The 17,839-nt window shown below is 55.4% G+C and overlaps 1 protein-coding gene and 1 long non-coding RNA gene across 10 annotated transcripts in view; one reads left to right on the top strand and one right to left on the bottom strand.

The window, feature by feature from the left end:
- Nucleotides 1-42: 42 nt before the first annotated feature.
- On the top strand, nt 43-1,714 carry LOC134551744 (uncharacterized). Its single transcript, XR_010080672.1, has 2 exons — nt 43-177; nt 1,335-1,714. It is a non-coding gene; the product is annotated as an uncharacterized LOC134551744 (long non-coding RNA).
- Nucleotides 1,715-1,865: 151 nt separating this feature from the next.
- The window catches only part of TRIM9 (tripartite motif containing 9), a 63,248-nt gene continuing 47,274 nt past the window's right edge, over nt 1,866-17,839 (bottom strand). For 2 of the 9 annotated variants that reach the window (XM_063399705.1, XM_063399704.1), the window contains exons 7-13: nt 17,035-17,173; nt 12,734-12,922; nt 9,943-9,984; nt 8,882-8,905; nt 7,561-7,864; nt 5,735-5,897; nt 1,866-2,964 (exon numbers count right to left, since the gene is read on the bottom strand). In XM_063399705.1, the coding sequence (XP_063255775.1) occupies nt 2,902-2,964; nt 5,735-5,897; nt 7,561-7,864; nt 8,882-8,905; nt 9,943-9,984; nt 12,734-12,922; nt 17,035-17,173 (924 nt within the window). In that variant the 3' untranslated portion in view covers nt 1,866-2,901. Of the gene's footprint in view, nt 2,965-5,734; nt 5,898-7,560; nt 7,865-8,881; nt 8,906-9,942; nt 9,985-12,733; nt 13,348-17,034; nt 17,174-17,839 lie in introns of those variants that run through there. The other 7 variants (XM_063399711.1, XM_063399710.1, XM_063399707.1 and 4 more) reach the window with 6 other exon arrangements.

The raw sequence follows: 17,839 nt of genomic DNA, 5'->3' as shown, positions 1-17,839 counted from the left end.
GATATGAGCTTCCAACGCAACTTTCTCCTCCCCCTCCGCCTTATCCTCCTTTTCCTCCTCCTCCTCCAGGCACGGCCCCGCAGCTTTCCAGGCTGTGTTTTCCCTGTCCTGGGCTCATCCCCAGCAGGAAGGGCAGCAAGACAAGGAAACGGGATTCTGCCCCTCTGCCCTGCTCAGGTGAGACCCCACCTGCAGTGCTGCATCGAGCCCTGGGGTCCAACATCAGAAGGGTGTGGAGCCGCGGGAGTGAGTGCAGGGGAGGCCATGGAGATGCTCCAAGAGCTGGAGACACTCTGCTCTGGAGCTGAGGCTGGCAGAGAGCAGGCTCCAGGGAGACCTTATAGCCCCTGCCAGGGTCTAAAGGGCCTCCAGGAGAGCTGGAGAGGGACTGGGGACAAAGATCTGGAGGGACAGGATGGGGAACTGGCTCCCCAGTGCCAGAGGGCAGCATTAGATTAGATTAGATCCATGCACAGGCTTCCACCCAGAGAGTAACAGAATCACGGAATCATGGCATGATTTGGGTTGGAAAGGAGCCTAAAGATCATCCAGTTCCACCCCAGCCATGGGCAGGGACACCTTTCACTATCCCAGGCTGCTCCAAGCCCTGTCCAGCCTGGCCTTGGGCACTGCCAGGGATCCAGGGACAGCCACAGCTTCTCTGTGCACCCTGTGCCAGGGCCTCACAGGGAGGAATTTCTTCCCAATACCTCATCTAAATCTCTCCTCTGTCAGTGTAAAACCATTCCCCCTTGTCCCATTGCCACAGATGCTCTGGCCCTGGGCTGTTTCCTGTGCTGTACATGACTTACAGGCTGGTTTTACATGCTGCAGGGAAGATGCAGTTTCCTGTATCTCCGGTGTTCTGGGCACATTCCCACTCTGGAAGGAACAAGCATCCTTCTGAGATGCACTTCATGCATTAGCATTTTCTTCTTTAGCCCTGGACTCAAGCCCGTGATGAGCTCAGAGGCTGCACATTGAGAACCTCTTCTGAGTCACTCTGGGAAAACAGAGCGGGCTCTGATCTCCCAGCAGCGAGTCCTTCTCACGGCCCTGGGAGAACTGTCCATGCTGTTCCCTTGGAAATGGCTCCCCCTCCACTGATCCCTCAGCATTTTGCCTCTATTTCATCTCCCTGGGGAGACGGTGCTCTGTATCCTTGGTCATTCCTCCCTCCTTCCAGGGATGGGGCAGCCACAGCTTCTCTGGGCTCCCCGTGCCAGGGCCTCTCCACCCTCCCAGCCAAGAATTCCCTCTTCACGTGGCTTCCATGGCCCCCTCCCTCCCGCTGATTGAGCTGTGTCCGTTCTCTGCTGTCCCTGCATAGTGAGGGGTGTGCACAGGGGCGATGAGACGGGACGTGAAGCACAGAGGCACTCGGGAAGCTCTGCCTTCTCTGGTAAAAGTCCTTTATTAGAACGGCAAACATGACACTTGTCGTCAGTACAGCGGCTGTGTGCAGCTACCATCGCGCAACGGGGGGACGACGTCGTACAATCACTGGGACTCTAAGAAGCACCATGAACACCCTAAAGAACGGGGGATGACGGCTGAGAGGAGCCCCGGGTGAGCCGGCCACGGGGGCTCCTCAGGGATCCACCAAGGAGCTGCCCCGGCGTTGTCCCGCAACACGGCTCTCCGGCGGCTGGGAGGAACTCCCTGCTGGGAGTCAACGAGATAGCACCCATCCAATAAATTAGGAAAAACCTAATGCTAGAGCAACAAGGGAGTGAACGGGGCTGTCCTAGAGGAGGGCACGCCGGGAGGGAATGGGCTATTTACACTTGTCTTTCTGCCGGGCCGGCGCTCCCGTCGTGTCCCGCCGGAGCTGGGAACGCCGGCACGCGGCCGATCCCGCTGCCCGCCCCGGCTCCACGGGGACCGCCAGGCCAAGCCGGGGACATGGCACCGTTCCTCTCCTGCCTCTGAATTACCAGAAAGTCAAGCAGGGGATGGAGGCCGACGGGAACTGCTGCCGGCAGCAGGCGCGGATTCCTGAGTGCGTGGCAGGGCTGTGGCCAGCTCTCCTTCCTCCCCATCCCATCCCCACCCCCGGGCTCTCTGTCAGACCCTCGCTGCAGAATGAATTCTCCGGTGATTGGAAGGACACTATCAGTTGAATTTAAGGCTAGGCTTTATATGGCAACTATAAAAAAATAAACGCTAATCTCCGAAGAGCCGGGCGAGGGCTCTCCGGTCTATGGCTGTGGCGCACGTGCTGGCACCGAGGTGTGGGGGCCCTGGAGAGCCCCCCATGGGCTTTCAGCCCACGACCAAGGGCCTGCCAGCACCCGGAGCACCTGGGGACAGGACGGCCACCCCCTGCCCCGCAGAGGCGCCCCAGGGGGACACGGCACAGAGCGGGGTGTTTTGGTAAGGACATGGAGACTGACTGGTAATCCAGGACCCACCTCTACACATGACCGAGGGTGCTCTGCAAGAAAGGCCACAGGGCAAAGAAAGAATCCTGCAAAGTAACCAGGCTGGCGTGGGCGGAAGCGTTCCCGTGCTGGGGTCCCTCCGGCCGGCCCCACGGGAGGGGAAAGTGAGACAGAACTGGCCCCCCCCCCAAAAAAAAACCCCAACTCAAATCAGGAAAACCAAACCTAAAAGCAGACACAGGAGAAGAGCTCAGGCTACCTAGGTACTTCATCAGCCAAAGAGAGCTAAAGAGCGAAGCGCACACACACAGGACAGCGCGGAGGCCGGGCAGCGGAGGCGGTCCAGAGCCAGGACCTTCCTTCCTGAGCCGCTTCCCATCTCCGGCCACAGGCTGGGCAGGGCCCCGGTGGCCCAGCAGGGACCCGGTGGCCCGGCAGGGACCCGGCCCTGTCCTGCAGGAGGGAACGGGCTGGCTCCTCTCATCCCCAGAAGAGGCAGCCGGCTCCGGGAGCGTCCTCAGGGCATGGCCGAGCGCGAAGCGTAGAACTCGGGCACCGGCAGCCCGGTGTGCAGCGTCACCTGCAGGGAGAGACACGGGGCTCAGCTGTGTCCCAGTGTGCCTGCTGGGACAGCTCGTGGCATGGCAGCTGGCACATTGTCCCCAGAGAGGGCGGGAGGAGCACAGGGGACAGGCAGGATGTGACTGGAGATCCCCAGAAGTGTGGCAGCGGCTCCATCTGGCTTGTTCCTCACTTTTCTGTGCTGCTGGAGTGAACTGGGACTGCTGGCACCAAGGCCCAAATACTCCCAGCTGGCTGTGTAGAAATCCCACAGCTTCCAGTGAGGTGGGACATGGCAGGAGCTGGGTCTTTGTGCAGGTGAGATGGACAGGAGGGGATGGGAGGGGCTGAAGGACAGTGAAGACATTGCAGGAGATCTTGGAGAAGCCCCTGAGCTGAGTGGGGATGGGGACAGAGAGGGGACAGGGACAGTGGAGGGGATGTGGCTGATTGCTGGTGGGGAGGCTGGGCAGCATCAGGATGTTGGGACAGGGCCATGCTCACACAGGCACTGCTGAAATTCAGTTCCCTCCACAAATGCTTGCGTTTGGGAGGAGAGCACAATTTCTCTTTTTATTGCAGCAGCAGCACTTCCCCCTTCAGACACAGGTTTAAAGAAAACTGTCTAAAACACAGTGATTTCCCTCCTAATTAGAGTTGTTTTCAAATAGGCATATACCTCTGAAGAAGCATAATCAATGGCTTGGCTTAATTAGCAGCCTTTTATCAGCATTCCACGGGATTTCTGTGCTGTCAGGGGATTTAGGCTCCGCCTTGCCCAGGGAACTCACAAAGCCAAGGGGCTCCAGAAGTGCCTTGTCCCTCATGGCTGTGTAGAGGACTGAGGCAGGAGTTAAACCCAGCACACAGCAGGATGTTTTTACCACACCAAATTAATACAGCACCTCTAAACCCAGCACAGACAACACGGGCTTCATTAGTGTTTCCTAATTAAACATTTCCCAGCCCTTCTCCAAGCCAGGCAGACTCCCCTGCCAGTGAGGCCCTTGGGGTGGGACACTTTGGCAAGAATGCTCCCAAAGTTTGGGATGGTCCCTTTGTCCCAGTGCTGCTGGAAAATTGTCGCTGCCTTGGTGACAGCACAGTAAGCCCTGGATCCTGATGGAAACAGCAGAACGTGTCCTAATCCACATTTAGAGAGGCCACTTGGTGCCTCTGCCCTTACACAGAGGTGATCATGAAATCCTAGAATGCTTTGGGTTGGAAGTGACCTCAAGGATCATCTCATTCCACCCCTGCCATGGGCAGGGACACCTCCCACCATTCCAGGGTGCTCCAAGCCCTGTCCAACCTGGCCCTGGGCACTGCCAGGGATCCAGGGGCAGCCACAGCTTCTCTGGGCACCCTGTGCCAAGGCCTCCCTAGCCTCACAGGGAAGAATTCCTTCCCAATATCCCATCTCTTCCTGCCCTCTGGCAGTGGGAAGCCATTGCCCTTATCCTGCCACTCCAGACTCTTCCAAAATCCCTCTCCAGCTTTGACACCCACTGTAGAAGACCCCAAACTGCTCGACACCCCAAGGTGATCCATGACGTGCAGTGTGTCCTTGGGTGTGCCTGGGCACTTGTGCAGGGTTGGAGGTGCAGGCAGTGGCAGGGGGGATGTGCCAAGGCCAGGCTGTGGAGGATTCCCTGGGACAGAGGACAGCAGGGATGTGATCAGTGAGAAGAGAAATGCAAGATGGAAATACCGGATTGGCTCAGGGTGCCACCGCTTGGGGATGTTCAGGAGAGCTGAGAGCTTGGGAAAGAGGCAGAGAAGAGGGGTTTGAAATGTCCCAGAGGAAAACAGGCTTTGAAAGGTGCCCTTGTCCCTGGTGATGATCCCATCCAGGACCTGGGAGCGCTGCAGGAGCTGGTGAGGCTCTTGTGAAAGAGCATCACAAAACAGAGTTATGAAACCCCACCCCAAGGAGGGCTGGAGAACCCTGGTGCTTCAGCAGCCCTGGGGAGGAACCTGGAGTGAGGAGTGAGGCTACAAGGGAGGTCTGTCCTGATTCTGGAGACTCATAGGTGGTTTAGGGTGCAAGTTTAGCTCCTTCCAAGCCACCCTTGCTGCTCAAGAACCCTCCTGCTACTGAGCAGCAACTACTGCAGGGACAGCAGCACGAGGGGTGTTGGAACCCTGGGCACTGAGAATTTTAGGCTTTCTGTGCTAACAGGCACTGACCCTCAAGAGAACACTGCATTTGACCTGAGGCCATGGAAAAGGCTTCCAAAATTCAGTGACAGCACTGGGACTGTGGGTGTGGAGTTTGGATAGAAGTGTGTGATATCACAGGGTGCAAAACTTAGAATTTAAGGGTTTAGTATATAGCAATATATATAAAGCAAGATGGAGTAAAGATTTAGGGCATGGGCTGAGTTCTTCTTTCACCTTCTCCTCTATGGGTCTGGGTGGTGTTTTGTAACTGGGTGAAAAAAGCTGCATTGCGGGCCATGGATGGTTGGTTACTGGGTTAAAAGTAAAAATAATTTAGGTGTCATCTCACAACTGGACAATTTGTGCTTAAAAGGCTTTGTACAGAGATAGAGACAGAGCCATTTTTCACCTTGTTAGCCAGAGCTCACAGCTTGTGAGACTGTAACACAGATAAGAATTAATAAACATCTGAGCACGAACATGAACTGCATTGCTCGAGTGTTAATCCTGGCTCTAACAGGAGAAAAGATAAAAAACCCACAGAGGGGGAGAGTGACAGCAAGGCCACCCTTTCCTCCTTCTGGGAATGTCCCACCCCGCTGCAGAGAGCCCGACCCAGCCCGTACCTGCACGTTCCTGTTGAGGCTGACGGCGGGGAAAAAGAGCCCCTCCAGGTTCTCGAAGGCCACGGGCCCTTGCTGGTCCTCGTTGATGGAGAACGTCAGAGTCCTCCTGGTCAGGTCCAGCAGCACTCCCACCGTGGCACCTTTCGTGATCCCGCCCTCGGTTCTGAGGGAAAAAAAGGGGAAAAATCCCAAAACCAAGTGAAAACAATAAAAGTGAACGGGATGGCGAGAAGTGCAGGAAAGCAGGACAAAGCTTGCCCAGTTAATTCTCACTGAAATCACAAGGCTTCATTCCCTCTCCTGAAAGGAAATTTTTCCTTTCAGGAGAGGGAATGAAATCTCAAAATCAGAGGACCAATTCTAACAAATACTCTGGAAAGGAGATATGATCAAAAAAAAAATGCAATTGAAGAAAAGCAGAAATTTGGAAATGGAGTGACTACAACCAAATCGACTGAGATGAAATGAGGGGCAGTGAAAAGGATCAAATCTTGCCAAAATTATTGCAATTAAAATCCTGCAATCAGGGAAGAAAGGTAAATAAAGAGACAGAAGAGGAATTTGAGGAAATGAAATGCTAAAAAAAGAGGAAAAATTCCAAAACCAAGTGAAGACAATAGAAGTCAATGGGATGACAAGACATGTAGGGAACTGGACTGAAGCTTGCCCAATTAATCCTCACTGGAATGGCAAGACAGGAGAAGAAACTGAGGAAATGAAACGAGAAGGGCAGTGGCTCAGTGTCCCCTGTGCTCCTGGCTCAGGCCATGGACTGAGGATGCTGAACACCACAGCTCACCCAGGAGCCAGACCATGACCTGCTCCCATCCCAGCCATGCTCATCATTCCCTGGAACCTCCTCCTCTACCCTCCCATGGAGCTGCTCTCCTCCTGCCATGAAGTCCCCAAGGGAAAGAGCAGCCACAGCCACACAGCCATGGGGGAAAGCTCGTGGAATTGCTGAGCAGAGCCACAGCACCCACACCAAAAGCTGCTGATCCAGCAGGGAACAGCCCTGAGGGCTGCAGGAAGGGGACCCCAGGCTCTCCCCAGGCAAAGTGGGACACGAGGAGAAGCTGTGGCACAGGGATCAAGGCAAATGTTGCTGCAGCAGTTGCAAGGACTTGGCTTTTACTGAGAAGGGGATGCCAACAGGAAGAGTCAGCATGGATAGAGTGGTGGCAGGCAGGGAAGGAACACTGGAACAAAGCAGCACCAAGCAGGCAGGACCTGACCCCCACTTGGGGAAGGGCACATCCTCCAACAGAGGCAGACAAGTGTCACCCTCCCCGTGGACACCTGCAGGTGCCACTGCCAAAGCCACAGGCTCTTCCTTGGGCTGTGGTGTCCAGGAGGAACCACATTTCCACACCCGAGCAGGTGTTTCTATGTAAGGGAAACAGTTTCAGCTTACCTTGGAACATGTAAGGAAGTTAAACTAGAATTTTCCACGCCTTTCTCATTGTAACCGGCTCAGTGCCAGCACAGAGGCACTGACTGGGCCTTGGAAGTGCACCTCAAAGCCTGGTGCCAAGGTGGCAAAATTGGGCAAGGTGACGAATGAAAGCCTACCTAAACAATCAAGCACTAAAGGAACAGCACAGAGCTGCTCTAGGCTTTTGTGGACTGCCTCAGCCAGTGTGAGAGTGTTTTCTACACCGTGTTCAGCTTGTATTTCTTTGTTCTAAAACGTTTATCACTTTTGTCATTATTAAAACCTTTTATTTTACAGAGCACGTCCAGACAAGTCATCTCGCTATTATTAAGCCATTTCTGGACCCTGGGAGATGTCAGAAGCCCCAACCCACCCGTCCCAGCCCGCCTACCTGTTGGTGTGGGAGTTGTTGTGCATGAACCAGCTGCGGTTGTTGTCCACGTACATGGCCCAGGCCTTGTCATCCTTGCCCAGCATGGCATCCTTGAGCACGTCGACGCGAGCCACGCCGAAGGCCGGGTCGGGGTGGTTGTCGTAGCGGTCGATGGACAGCTCCCAGTAGTGCAGCCCTTTGGAGAAGCCCGTTTTGCCCAGCACCACCCTGTCGTCGTAGCTGTTGCAGGTGACAGTCAGGTTGTCGTTGGAGAAGATGATGTCGGCGTGGGCAGAGGCGGGGTCGAAGGAAAACCAAGCGACTGGAACACACAAACGACGCGGGGTTAGCGCGGCGGGGACGCGCCGGAGCCGCGCGGAGCCACACGGACGGGGCATGCTGCATGCAGGACACGGAGATTCCACCACCGAGGGACAACTTCCACCACTGAGGGACACCTTCCACCACTGAGGGACACCTTCCACCACCGAGGGATGCTCTGAGCTCCTGAGGCTGCAGCCGCCAGTGTGCCTGAGGTTTTACGGCCGGCACTTGGAGGAGGAGTTTCGCTCTTGCTTCTCCACGGCTCCCACTGTCTCGGCTCGTGAGCCTGCAGGATCCTCAAGGCCTCCTAAAATCTGGCCCTGGCAGGAGACGTGATCCTCACCAGGTCTCCAAGCTCAAACAGAATTATGGAATCATGGAGTGGTTTGGGTTGGAAGGGATCTTAAAGCCCATCTTGTTCCAACCCCTGCCATGGCAGGGACACCGTCCAGCCTGGCCTGGAACGTAACTTACTCTCAGGACCAAGTGTTACTTATTTGTAGAGTCAGGTCAGTGTGGGAAGGAGACTGAAGATCAGCAGATAAACTCTGTGCGTGTATTTAAGGGCCATTTTTGAGAACCAAAAGCACACACAAAGGTCTTCATTTACACAGATGCCACATCACACCAAGAAACCTCCCTGCCAAGCAACGAGCCACACCTAAGACAAGAACTCATGGGAAGGCTGGAAAATGCCCCAAACCCTCCACGATTCCGTAGGGCTGCTGGTTTAAGTGCACAGGACTCGGTTACGGAAAATCTGACAGACACAGTGTCACGTCCTCGACAAGACAGGGGGACGGGGGTTCATTCACAAGCCACCAGCCCAGTTCCCCAGGTGGTTTCCTCCGGCTGAAAACGTGAACTGACACATCCACAAAACACTCTGACGGCTTGAAAAATAAAAACACTCGGGTGAGACGGATTCAGTGGTTTATTGGAACGTTTCACAGGACAGCTCTCCCATGCACGCGGCCGCCCCGCGCTCCCCGAGCCGCGCACGGGGGTGCCGTACCTGCCACCATTTTTTTAATGTCAACTGTGGTCATTCCCAGGGACAGGCATGCGGGAGAGAAAACAGCACGTCAGGTTGGGTAGGGAAAAGAAGGAGAAAGCATTCCTGCTTGTCTGTGGCTCCAGCCAGAGCATGGATCTGTCGGCGTTTTGGACAAGGGTGGAGCGGGAGGCGCGAGGATGGGCTGGGGCTGTGAGAGGGGTGTGGGTGAGGAGGGAATCCCACAGGGCTGCAGGCTTCTCCCGGGGGATGAGCAGGATTGGCCCTGCAGACAGGCTGAAGAGGACAGGCAAGCAGCAGCCACCTTGCTTTAATTAGCTGCAGAGGGGCTAATTGCATCCATGGCATTTGGCCCATGTTCAAGTGCAATGAGCAGGAATGTGTACTGAGAATCATGGAATGGTTTGGGTTGGAAGGGGCATTAAAGCTCATCCTGTTCCACCCACTACCATGGAAAGGGACACCTTTCCCTAGCCCAGGTTGCTCCAAGCTGGCCTGGAACACTTCCAGGGATTCAGGGGCAGCCACAGCTTCTCTGGGCACCCTGTGCCAGGGCCTCACCACCTTAAAAACCAACATTTCTTCCTAATATCCAACCTAACCTTGCCCTCTTTTAGTTTAAAAGAGGAGGGGAGCAGAAGGATCAGTTCTTAATTACAGGGCCACCTCCAGAGCACTGACCTCAGGCTTCTCTTTAAAACCATACAGGCTAAAACCAAAATGCCTTTACATCATCCAGCAATCATAACTCCTCCAAATTTGCCTCCTGCCCAGGGCAGTGGTGGAGTTCCCCTTCTTGGAGGGATTTAAAAGCCCTGTGGATGTGGCACCTGGGGACAGAGGTCAGTGGTGGCCTTGGCAGTGCTGGGGAATGGTTGGACTCCACGAACTTAGAGGGCTTTTCCAACCTCAACAATTCCATGATTCTGTCACATCCCAGAGTGCTCTGCAAGCAGGGTACGTGCAAGAAAGGCTGCTCAGTCGCCAAAGGAAAGATAAAAAAGCAAAAAGAATGAAGCAACACGCAGTAGGTGCCAGTTAATTGTAATTAAGATACTTGCCTAATTGGGAGTAAGGCGATCCTTGTGTGTCAAAATTGCATCCTATAAAGAGATACTACATTTCACACATCACAGCTAAGGAACAACAACCTCCTGACAAACACTCGTGAGCATTTCATTGTTAATTAAGCATCCAGCAGCCACGGGAGGCCTGATTCATTAAAAGCCAGAGGGCACGGAGAGGGGTGACAAACACAGCCAGGGAGTTTGAGTGTGGACTGTATAAGGTCTGACTGCTCAGGATGCCAAATTATCCTGCTTTTCTCCAGAAGAGAGGCAGGAAATTTTAGTCTTGGTGGAATATCTTGGCTGTTTGGTAAAGATTCTCTAAACTGACTGAAAAATCACTCGATGAAGGACAGGGATTGAGGAAAAGGCAGCTCCTGGTGGGTGTGAGGTCTGGGGGGGAGTGGAGCTGGAAAGGGGATTCCTGGGGGCTGGCACCTGCCTCAGACCCCTGCTAGCCCCAAAGGGCTGTAGCTTCATCAGCTGCACGGGCAGGATGTGTCGGGGTGCCCTTCATGCTCCAGTGCCTCACTGCTGGCTGTCAGCACCTCATGGGAGCCAGGGATCATCCAGGAGCTTGTCCTGATTTGGAAGCTTGTCTTGACCTAGGGGCTTGTTCTGATCCAGGAGCTTGTCCTGATTCAAGAGTTTTTCCTGATCTAGGGGCTTGTCCTGATCCAGGAGCTTGTCTTGACCTAGGGGCTTGTCCTGATCCAGGAGCTTGTCCTGACCTAGGGGATTGTCCTGATCCAGGAGCTTGTCCTGACCTAGGGGATTGTCCTGATCCAGGAGCTTGTCCTGATCTAGGAACTTGTCCTGCCCTAGGGGCTTGTCCTGATCCAGGAGCTTGTCCTGACCTGGGGGCTTGTCCTGATCCAGGAGCTTTTTCCTGACCTAGGGGCTTGTCCTGATCCAGGAGCTTGTCCTTACCTAAGGGCTTGTCCTGATCCAGGAGCTTTTTCCTGACCTAAGGGTTTGTCCTGATCCAGGAGCATGTCCCGATTCAAGAGTTTTTCCTGCCCTAGGGGCTTGTCCTCACCAGGAGGAGAGGCCAGCACAAAGCCCTGTGCTGGCACTGCATGGCACAGCACTCACGGAGGGTGCTGGATTTCAGGGCCACCCCTGTCCAGCTCTGTGCCTGGTTTTCCCCTCCTGCCCTGGGTGTTGGTGGGACAGCACCTGGCTGTGGTTGTGCTCCGTGCTGTGCCCAGAGGCTCCTCCTGAGGCTGCTTTAATGAATCCTGCCCCGTGTCCCGACTCCGACACCGCTTTTCCAGGCCTCTACGCATTGCTGCGCTCCAAGCTCTCGTGAGGGACACACAGACCCTGTTTTGGCCTTCAGGACCCCGTTTTTCCCTGTGCCCCCACCCCAGAGTGGGGCTGCAGAAGGTCCACGGTGCACACAGAGGCATCGCTCACGGCCAGCACGGAGGGGTCCCGGCACACCGGACACAAAGGAAGGAACGTCCGTAACACAACAGCGTTGGAAGCCACCAGCTCACAGCAGCACGATGAGAAATCAAACATGGAAAGCACAAAGAAAAGAAAGTTTGCAGGGTCCTCCCCCCGGTTACTGTGGCAAGGGTCATGCTGCAGCATTCCTCATTCCGTGTTATGGGATGGAAGTCAAACAATCGGGGGCCCCCATTCTTCCAGGGCTTACACCGGAGAAAGCCGGGAATTAACGCCTTTGGAGTGGTGTGAATCCAGAGCGGTGGAAGAATCAGGGCCCAGGATCTTTAGCGACAGAAGATGTGCAAAGATTGGTTAGAAAACAGCTCTGAGAGACCCCTGTGCCTGTGGCTCCTGGCTGACTGCCCAAATCCATCCCTCACTCTGCCTGTCCTGCCTACATCCCCCCATAGCACACGGATCCGAAGGAAGCGCTCGTGTGGGGCTGCCAGGAGAGAGAGGCATCACTGCAGTGGTGTCCTCTGCTCTGCAGGAAACAGCTTTGGGATGATCACATCTGGGTTTGGAAAAGCTGAGCCCAGTGCTCAAAGCTGAGCAGAAGAGAGCCCACGTCTCCAGGCCCTAAGTCGGGCTGGGAGCTGGAATCACAGAATCCCAAACTGGTTTGGGTTGGAGGGGACACAAATCACCCCAGGGACACCTTCCACTGTCCCAGGCTGTTCCAAGCCCTGTCCAGCCTGGCCTGGGACACTTCCAAAGATGCGGAGTCCACAGTCTCTCAGGGCAGCAAGCCAGACATTGGCAGCATCCAGACTTGCTTCTTAAGAATGGTCCAGATTTAATCAACCAAACTAATTTCACAGACCAAATCTCCCAGGGGAGGCTGCGTTCCCTGGTTGTATTAAGAAAGGAAAGCATGGGGATATTCCCACAGGTTTCACTCAGGGAATATCTTTTCTGATTGTCCCTTGACAGGAACTCAACACAAACTAGAAATGAGGAATCTTCCAGAGGAAAGTGTCCCCGCCCATACCAGGAGGTTGGAAGTGGATGAGCTTTAAGGTCCCTCCTAACCCAAACCATTCAGGGATTCGTGATCACCAAAGGGTTCAGCCTTGCCAAGAGCAGCACCCAGGTAAGGAATTACTGTGCTGCTCCATCACCCCACACCTGACACTGGCACAGCTCAAACCCCAGGAGAGCCACGCCGCTGACCCCCCTCGGCGGCAGGAGCAGGCCCCTGACAAACAGAAGGAATTCCCCAGATCCGCATGTCATGGGAAAAACAAACACAACGGAACAGCACGAACAGAGAGTTTGGAGATGCCCAGAAGCACAGACCAAGAGGCAATGCCAGAGGCGCTCAGCTCACCGGCTGAATTCAGGGACTGTAAGGAAGAATGCAAGCTCAGCTGGTGGGCCGAAGATCTTAGCTCAAAGTAGGATCTCCCCGAGAAGCTGGGTTGTAGATTAAGGGTGGAGGAGAAAGGACTCATTCTACGAAGCTGCGATCTTTCCAAAGGCACTGGGAAAGGGAGGGTCTGCTCTTCTGACTGCGTGTCTAAACGTAAGATCAATGCAAACTACGGATCAGAACCGGGCCCTGCGCCCCAGCAGCATCCCAGGGGCAGGAATGGTGCTGGGCAGCCCAGCGAGACCCCTCAGGGCAGCCTGGCAGCAAGGAAAACACCGTCATCCTCCCAAGTGTCCCCGTGCCAGCGTGACAAATTCAACTGGCTTGCCTGTGAAGGGAGGGTCCTGCACCTCTTCACAGCAAGGCACCTAAAAAAATTCACAGGTTACCATGCACACGGCCCGTCGCGCTTTCACACATCCCAAACCTTTCTGTGCACGACAATCAGGGTGGGAAACTCAGCTGGTGACGCTTTGCAGGGCTGTGCTAAGCTCTAGCACCCTAAGAACCACCAAGCACCCACCTTACTCAGGGGCTGTTCGGGAGGTTGTGTTCCTGGTATCCCTTTGAACCTGTCAAAACACATCTGAGCCTTACAGCAAGAATTTAACTCGTGGGATTCACAGCAAAAAGGTCAGAGCAGAGGGAACCTCTTGGGTCACTGGTTTCTGTTCCCTACTACCACAGCCACCTCCTGAAATTTCTTCCCTAACCTTTTCCAGGATTATATTACCATGAAAATGTGCAATCCACCATCCACACACTCACACTGTATCCCCCAGCCTTCCCAGCTCTGCAGTGACTATGGACTGAGCTGGGAATTGTGTTAAAGCAGATTAAAAAGGGAACATTTCTTTGTGTGGTGGGTTGTAACTTCTGCAACTCGCTGCTGCTGCTGCTGCTGCGGCCGAGGCTGTGGAAGCAAAGGGCGTCAGTGGGGTCAGAGCAGATAAATTATTGCACAACAGTCAATAAACAGAGCTCAGAGTTAGGGAGGAGCAGCTTCTAACCCTACCAAGAGTGAGGGGAACTACTACCACGAGTAGCTGTGCTCATGACTCTCCCTAAGTAGCCCCTGTAGCTGTTCCCTCTTGGGTCGTTCACCCTTTCCAAAAGCTGCCAGGTAAAAAGCCCTGGTTGCTGCTCAGGGTCACTCCAGGCATAGGCAGGGATTTAAAGGTGGGCTCCAGATGAGGAGCTGGGTTTGGAGGGAAAGGTTCTGGTGCTCAGCTTGGCTGGGGAAGGGAGGTGGAAGCTCTGTGCCTGGAGAGAAGCCTGGGAGGCACCGCTGAGCTCCATTTCTCCATCTGGAGTGAGCTGGTCCTTCATCCTGACATCCAGCTGGACAGAACATGGAAAATCTCAGCAGGAGACTGGCCAGAGGCCGGGAAATCTGCTGGATGAGGGAAAACCAGGAGAGCCAGGGCTGCCCAGCTCAGGGAGGAGCAGAAGGAAGAGGCTGGGAGAGACCCCAGGTCTCTCAGGGGTCAGGACAGCCAAGCAGGGCTGCCACCAGCCAAGCTTTGGGACATGTCTGTGCCTTGGGTCACCTTGGAAACTTTCTTCCAGACTCACTTCCCAGCCCACTGCTGAGCTGCATTCAGGTGCTGCAGAAACAGAGGTTAAGGCAGAGCCTTGGAGCCTTTGGCTAAGCTGTGACAGAGGAAGGGACACTCCCAGGGATTGTGTGGAACAGCCCAAAATCAGCTCAGCAGGTGAAGGGTTCTAGGGAAGGACCTTCAACCCTTGGCTGTGCTGGTGACAGGGATCTTCATCCCTGGGAAGCCCCAGCACAGGGGAAGGGCTCTGGAGCACAGACCTTCTCCCACCTTGTCCTGCTGGTGGCACCAAGAACCAGCTTTGAAGAGTGACCTGCCACAGTTTCCTTTGGGATGAGCAGAAGGTGCCTCTCACCACGGGCTGGGAAGATGTTCCTGCTGTAAACTCGTGTGTGTGCAGCCTTCCCGTGGGATTTTCCACCAGTGCTGCCTGTGGCTGTTTGGCTGGGCAGGACCACAGAGCCCCAGAAACATCCCCTCCTTCTCATCCTTGTTCTCTTCTGCTGAGGCCCCACAAGACCTTTTGCTCCCCACTACCCTGTGCTCACAGGAAGCAGAAGAAAGGCTTCAGTTCCCTTCCACAGGCTGCAGATGAAGATTTCATGGGCCAGGACTACAAACCAGCTCTTAAATAGCAGAATTCCTCACAACCACTTCCAGCAAGACAGCCACGTTCGGGGCGATGTTCTCTTCCCATCCAGCCTGTTCCTTCTTTTGTCCTCTCTTCCCACACAACCACTTTGCAGGAAGCTGCGGAGCTTGGCTGAAGGGAAAAGCTAAGCCTACTTCAGACAAAATAGCTCTTAAAAAGGCCTGAAGCTGCTGTAAAAGCCAGGAATAAAAGCCTAACCGAGGGCTGTGATGTGCGAGGCAGCTCCATTCATCGAGTCATCGGATATCCGGGAGCTGCACACACAGATGTGATTTATTTCCCTTTGAATCCAAAAAGCTCAGGCGGCGTCTAAGAGCACAAAATGCTCCAGGCCCGTTTGACTTTTTCTCCCTCTTTCTTTCGTGCTGGAATAACAAATGCAGAAGCTCATTCAAGTGAAAAGGCTGAATGAATACAGCCAAGGAGTGTGGAACTTCTCCTTGGTGGCACAGACCAAGCACCAGCCCCAAGCACGGCCCTGCTGGGACCACAGGCAGATATTTTCTCCCAGATTCCTTCGTATTTTGGAGCTGGGCTTGAGCTTGGCTCAAGGTGAGAACACCTCTGAGAGGAAATCAAAGGTGGGAGGATCGTAGTGGGGACCCTGCGGACTCCTGAATGGGACAACTTAAATCCCAACTGGTTTTGATGAGGAAATTGTGCCTCAAATGTGTTGTGTGAGGCACAAATGAGATGAGAAGTCAAAGTTCTGCTGTCTCCTGCTGAGGCTGGAGTGGGAGCTGTTGGCCTTCAGGCTCTGGGAGCAGTCCTGGCCAGCCTGGCAGGGGGCTGGATCCAGCTTTTCCCATCCCTGGAACTCCAGAGAAACTTCTGCAGCTTCTTTGCTGCTGGTGCTCAGTTTGCAAAGAGGCACTGATGTGTCTCTGACAGATGTGCCAAAGGCCTCTGTGCTGTGACCTCCCTGCCTCTTCTCTCAGAAGTTTGTCACACTTTGCTGTCTGCTCTACTTGCATCAATCCCGTTCCTTGCTGACCTGCCCAGGCTTCCAAACCTGCCCTTTCCAAACTGCAATGGTGATCTCCTGCAGGCAGCAAGAGAAACACTCCGCATAGCCTTGCTCTGCTTTTGTCTTCTGGTTTGTTTTTCAGCAAAAATCCCATTTTTCTCCTTGCTTAAAGCCCCCAGGGCTGCTCTGTGGCAGGAGAGCTCTCACCTTCCTTCCACCCCAGCAGCAGCCCCACGAGCTGTGTGTGCTCCCTTCTGATCCCAGCTGCCAGCCAGCTGGATGCTGCTGGGAAAAATCCTCACACAGCTTGCAAAAGAGAGATTTTCATCTGGGAGCAAGGAAAAGGGATTCCAGCAAGCGTGGAAAGCTCCCCAGGAAGGGTTTTGTGCCTGGCTGTGGGGCAGCAGACGTGCCTGTGGGGGCTGATCCCTTCCTCCACAGCTGCAGCTCCTGACTCCCACCTCGGAGCCAGCCCTGCCACTCTCCACCTGCACATCAGGAATAAACCAATTTTCCACAATGGATTAAGTGCCTGGTGTGACAAATGTGCTTAAAGCCAGGCGGGGAGATCCCCCTGCAGCCTGCAAGGGAGTGTTTAAGATTCTGAGTGCCGTGGGGGCGATGCACACAATGCCGTGGGGCTCCTGCACATCCCTGGCTCTGGAAGGACACCCAGGACACCCAGGACACCCAGACTGCTCCGTGCTCCCTCTGCTCCCTCTGCTCCCTGTCCTGTCCTGCCAGGACTCAGCCCTGTGGTTATGGCGTGAGGGTTACAGCCCTCAGGAGCAATGCTGGCAGTGTTTGGCTTTAACTGGGACCAGTGAACACATCCGAGCTTCCCTTTTGTGTCACATCGTCCCAAATCTCAACACCTCTCCCTGTGCCTCCCCAAAGAACATCCTCTGCAAAGGAAAAGGGTGAGAGAGAGGGAAATTCTGGCCCTGCTGGAGGCTCCTGACACAACCTTCCCCCTCTGGTCAGTGCTGGTGTTCCTGCAGGGGCTACTCAGGGAGGGCCAGAGGAGCTGAGCTGGGCTGTCCTGAGCCGTGTCCGAGCCGGGGTTGCTGCCATTCCTTACCCTCGGAAGTCTGCAGGACCAGGGTCTTGCTGTAGGGGCTGACTCCTGACTTGTTGAAGGCCTTGACCCGGGCGCTGTAGGTGCTGTTGAAGTGCAGCCCATCCACCGTGCACATGGTCTCCTTGCCCACGTACACCTCCTGCAAGGCAACGCCTCCTGTCAGAGCCATCCCGGGAACGGCAGCGCTGGGAACCGGCCCCAGGGCTGGGCAGGCACGGGATCCCCCTGCTCTGATCCCTGGGGCAGCGCTGGGAACCGGCCCCGGGGCTGGGCAGGCACGGGATCGCCCTGCTCTGATCCCTGGGGCAGCGCTGGGAACCGGCCCCGGGGCTGGGCAGGCACGGGATCGCCCTGCTCTGATCCCTGGGGCAACGCTGGGAACCGGCCCCGGGGCTGGGCGGGCACGGGATCCCCCTGCTCTGATCCCTGGGGCAACGCTGGGAACCGGCCCCGGGGCTGGGCGGGCACGGGATCCCCCTGCTCTGCTCCCTGGGGCAGCGCTGGGAACCGGCCCCGGGGCTGGGCAGGCACGGGATCCCCCTGCTCCGCTCCCTGGGGCAGCGCTGGGCACGGCTCAGGTTGAGCAAAAGGGGGTTTGGGCCTTGGGCTGCAGCACGGGCAGGAGGTGAGGGGGGCTCTGCCCCTCTGCTCTGCCCCTCTGAGCTCCCACCCGGAGCTCTGCCCCCAGCTCTGGAGCTCCAACATCAGGAGGACCTGGAGCTGCTGGAGCGAGTCCAGAGGAGGTCCTGGAGCTGCTCCGGAGCCAGGCTGGGAGAGCTGGGAATGTTCCCCTGGAGAGGAGAAG

The sequence above is a fragment of the Prinia subflava genome, chromosome 5 (genome assembly GCF_021018805.1).
Source record: "Prinia subflava isolate CZ2003 ecotype Zambia chromosome 5, Cam_Psub_1.2, whole genome shotgun sequence".
NCBI classification, from domain to species: domain Eukaryota; kingdom Metazoa; phylum Chordata; class Aves; order Passeriformes; family Cisticolidae; genus Prinia; species Prinia subflava.
The sequence above is the reverse complement of the archived record's forward strand: the minus strand, read 5'-3'. Positions and strand labels throughout refer to the sequence as shown.